The sequence below is a fragment of the Pygoscelis adeliae genome, unplaced genomic scaffold, assembly GCF_000699105.1.
Source record: "Pygoscelis adeliae isolate BGI_AS28 unplaced genomic scaffold, ASM69910v1 Scaffold431, whole genome shotgun sequence".
NCBI classification, from domain to species: domain Eukaryota; kingdom Metazoa; phylum Chordata; class Aves; order Sphenisciformes; family Spheniscidae; genus Pygoscelis; species Pygoscelis adeliae.
Window position 1 is genome coordinate 1,204,477 of NW_008824047.1, and position 4,623 is coordinate 1,209,099.

A 4,623-nucleotide genomic window follows, 5' to 3' on the forward strand; every position below is an offset into this window, starting at 1 on the left:
GATGGACATTTACATACCTGCGTACTTGATGGTCCTACTGCTCGTCGTGGGACTTTAATATCAAATCCACCTTTAGGATCCTTCTCGCCTCTCAGGCAAGGATCATTTGGAGGCTCTCGACCTCCCTCCCAGTCACAGATTGTCTTCCGAATTGCCTGAAGGACACTGGAGTGGGTGGGAGACGGAAAGTAGTGCTTTCTGAAAATTCTACTTCAGGATGAAAATATTCACTGCTGTGCACATATAGGAGGAAAAGTATCTGAGGTGGGGACATACACTGTCATTACTGGGGGAGTCATGCCCAAAAGTTACCTTGGAAAGAGTTGCTGGCCAAGGTATGTTGGCTGGTTGTATACCAGTGAGGCGTACGCAGGGCCATGTGCTTATATAGTACAAGTGTGTTACACAAATAAATACATGGGCTTTGCATTACATTCAAGAAAGAAAGACCGACCTGATCAGGACGTTCTTCTTCTTCCTGACTGCCTGCCTAAGCGGCTCTCGCAGGGTCACCTGGGCAAAGTCCTGCAGGGCTGCATAGATAGTGTTGCGGATGGCTTGGTTAAAGACACTCTCCATCCGGCCCATCAGCACTTGCAGACCTTTGATCATGGCAATTACCTGAAGCAAAAGTTAAAACCGGATGTATTTGCTATTTTTCCATTGTACAGAGAGGTCCATCAATCCAACATTAAGAGAATTTGGGACTAAATTAATTCTACTCAAGTAAGTTAGGTCCAGTAATTAGGTGGCTAATTTTTTTTATGTTAGCTGCTTTACAGATCACAACAAGCTAAGGACAGCATTTACACTACCAGTTTCTTGCACATGGCCCCTGTCCCTTGTCAGTCTCTGTTTCCACTCCTGATCTCTTGATATCTTTAATAACACACAATCCCAGGAAACTGCACATGCTCCACATGTGGATGCAGCTGCATGGCTTGCACAGACCTGCATCTGCACCAGGGCACAGTCTTCCTTGTACAAGAGCACAGTGACAATTCCCAGGAGGGAGTGAGCCACAAAAATTAAGGTGATATTCAAACCACCTTGGACTGTGTAAGGCAAGATGAAGGTGTGAGGGCCTCCCACAGCCAGGCTTGGAGGACTATTCCCACTGTCCACAGGCAGCCAGACCGAGAATTGACAGGTCCTGGGGACTGGCTGAGGATCTCAAGTTTGCACAGTGCCTGAACGTAGCTCCTGATCTTGCTCCAGATCATGCTGCTCTGCAAGCCCACCCACTTTTTTTTTTCAGGAGCCCTGAATCCCCTTGTCAGGTCAGGAAAGGCTTAATACAGCAATATTAAGAAAACACAGGGATTCACCTCTGTCTTTCTCCAGCACACAAACACAGAATAAGAGCAGGATCAGGAAAAGAGGAGAATTGCTCTAGTCATGCACTGGTGTAGTGTTTCTACCCCAGTAGGAGCTCCTAAGAACTTAATTTGTCCCATAATTCTGGTCACCTGTGGGCCACAGGGATGAGGAACCTGCTGAGGAACCTGCCAAGGTGAGAAGCCCTTCCCTCCTCTTCCCCTGGCCTGAGGAACACGGACAGGAAACCAGCCCTGGATGGTTCTTACTCTTGTGCAGTTGGCACCTACCTCCACAAAGGCAAACTTCTCTTCACTGGTGTAGTTGTACCGGGTGGCTCTCTCATACTCTTCTGCTGTTCCTGGGCAATCCTTGTTACAGAACTTATCTGTGGGATGAACCAGCTTCCAAGAGTACTAGAGATGGAAAGGGACACTGTCAACATTGCAATGAGTAAGAAGCCAGGCTGGAAAGACTGAAGAGGGCCCTATGCCAGGAAAACACTCCCTAGACATTACTACAGTTGTTTCACATTCCTTTGGGAGCAGAATTTGTGCTTCCTCCTGGCTTTATTATCACTGTACTGAATATCGGTTTTGTTTATTTGGGAGGTTGCCAGTCATATTGGGCTTTTGACACCCATGGATTTGTGTTGAGATGTGGTCGAAGTTTTCCAAATTAAGAATTTCCATCATCATTTGAACTACAGTTTTAGTTGCTCAAGGCCAGACTCATCCCAATCAGCTTTCAGTACTTAATCGAGGTGTTCAGGTTAGAACAGTCACCCAGTCCTCTTCTAACATCAGTGGGGACACCCCAGCACCTGCAAAGGGTGCTTCAGGTCCAGGGTGAGATGATCAAGCTCTCTTTCTCCATTTGGTACAGGGGGTGTTCAGGGTCATTAGCTGCCTGATCTTAACGTGTTTGTTAATGGCTTACAGTTAGGTGGCATGAAAGTAAGCTCACCTTTCCACAGTCTGCTACATGCCATGTTAAAACGTTCACGCTCACCTGGGAAGAGGAGGATGTTACACACTCACCACTTCCATGGATGCACTCACCACTTCCATGACGTGGGCACTCCACTTGGACAGCAGCTGCAGTCCCCGTAAAGCAAGATCAAAGAGCTCCCTGTACTCTTCATCTGATTTCTGGCTGTCCAGTCCTGAGCCAGTGACCACCTGGAGAACATCACATCACATCAGGGCTAGACTCAGCAACTTGCTGCAGAGGCTTCGCTGACCCAAACAGCTCTGAAATCCCAGCTGAAATGAACTCCCCATGACCTTACAATCATGCCAAAATTGAGCAGTGCATATACCATCCCTCAGGAAAAGGGGTATAACTTGGCAAGGCTCTTTTTACCCAGGCAGTCAATTTATTTCCTACACAAAAATGAGTCTGACCTGTCACCTCAAAGCAAATAACTGATTGTTTTCATTCCACTTTCCCATTTCTTTGTGATCGTCTAATACTACTGAAATCCTTGACAGCCCTTTACTGATTTAAAGTTCAAATAAGCACTTACAAATGCCAGAAAGAAAAGGGCTGAGAATGCTAACAGTTCATTAAACTAACAGTGATGAGTGATGATCACACATTTGCAAAATAAGTCACAATTGCATCAGAGAGGGCTCCAACATTCAGTAATGAAAAGACAGAGATGTCCTCGTGAACTTTCCTCAAAGCCCTGACCAATAGCTCTGTGTAATAGAAAAGACCCATTTACAAGTCATGGGTGTTCTGCCACCTGGCTGAAAAGAAACATTTAGTTGCAAAAAATTTTCTGCTTCTTATTTTAACCGAGCTGTGGCCAAAGAGCAGAAGCTTTTGCAGTAGATATTCCAGTGCACATGATTTTGTACCTGCAGGGGCATTTTATAACTTGCTTTTTTTATTGCCGGATCGAGAAGTGGTTTGTTCCACTTGTGTCCTTCTTCCCTCCTCACTGTATGTTCTTGGCAGACCATACTCTTGCCACATTTGTCCTCTCCCAGTCTCATCTGTCTAATGAGCCTGACTGTGGTGACTACCCACTGAGCTTACCTCGCTGTTGCTGTAGCGAGCAAGCTCTGAGATGAAGCGGATGTGGTCGTCTCGGATCTGGACCATCTGCTCACAGATGTTGTACTGGGGACTTATGCTGCTCTGAGTGCACGTCCACCTGGGCAAAAAAGCAAGGGTTTCAAGGACAGGACACGGGGCTCCACTCAGACACCCCCAGGGACAAAGCCTTGCACTCAACTGCTCTCTTCACTTCAACATGCTCAAGACATGCCACCTTCAGGGCAAATGTCAGCCTGTGTCTTCTCTCTCATGTACCCTGGTGTGTGAGGTCTTCCAAAGGTGATCTCACACAACGTGACAGGGTTGCTTGCCTCACCTTTCAGACTGAATATCTCTGCTCCATCCATCCTGAAGGCTGCTCTCCATGTTGGGCTCACCTACTCCCATGGTCAGAGGTGGCTATTTCCCAGGCCACTGTGGGGCAAGCTTTCAGGGAAGGATGACCTGCAGAGCCCTGGTATCGTTTGCATCCTTTCTGCTAAACTTAAGGATAACCATCCCCTTAGAGGTCATCCCTTCAGGTCTAAAAGGGCTGGGTCATGCTGCCTTCTCCTGCAAGGAAAGACCCTGCAAGGGGCCAGCAAGGAAATATCCCTCCCAGTCTGTTTTTGGTTCTGGCTCACACTACCAGCTCAGCAAACAACCCTGAGTATAAATGACGAGCAGAATATGATTGAATGAACTGGATTTTTATTTGCATTAAGCCACATGTACCATGTAACAGTGTAATGGGGCCCTAAAAGAAGGCAGCGCTCCCCTTCCAAAGGCACAGTCATATGAAGAAATGGTGCGAATTAGGTCTATTTAATTTAATATCTCCTTTTCCCCATTCTGTATTAGCCACAGATGTAGAACCAGAACAGCTCCAGCAAAATGCTTTGTGCAAGCAAATGTCCGTCAGTAAGACTCTCATGTCTTACTCTGTCATCACAATGTAAATGTTCAGATCTTGTTTTTTTCCCCCCTAAATAATTGTCCATCTTAAGATAGATAGTCATCTTCTCCAATCTAGATTGGCCGTACAAAAGGAAGGTGAGAAACCTGCCTCTGATATGGACACAGACACGAAGACATATTCCTACAATTAACTGCGAGGCACTTGTTGCCAATAGTTGTGGCGGTAGAAGGTCCTGAAAGTGCTGAGCCACGTCATCCCTCGTGAAATCCATCCTCCCACAGTCCCATCGCTCGACTCTTACCCGTTTCAATGTCCTGTGCTCCCCACCGGACAATCGGCAG

General features: G+C 46.7%; 1 protein-coding gene across 3 annotated transcripts in view; it reads right to left on the minus strand.

Annotated features, from left to right (window-relative positions):
- CYFIP2 (cytoplasmic FMR1 interacting protein 2) overlaps positions 1-4,623 on the minus strand; it is a 46,250-nt gene that overhangs the window by 27,343 nt on the left and 14,284 nt on the right. For all 3 annotated transcript variants that reach the window (XM_009333522.1, XM_009333521.1, XM_009333520.1), the window contains 5 exons: positions 3,364-3,481; positions 2,379-2,498; positions 1,608-1,733; positions 455-621; positions 18-165 (listed from right to left, as the gene is read on the minus strand). In XM_009333522.1, coding sequence (XP_009331797.1) covers positions 18-165; positions 455-621; positions 1,608-1,733; positions 2,379-2,498; positions 3,364-3,481 — 679 coding nt within the window. The remainder of the gene's footprint in view (positions 1-17; positions 166-454; positions 622-1,607; positions 1,734-2,378; positions 2,499-3,363; positions 3,482-4,623) is intronic.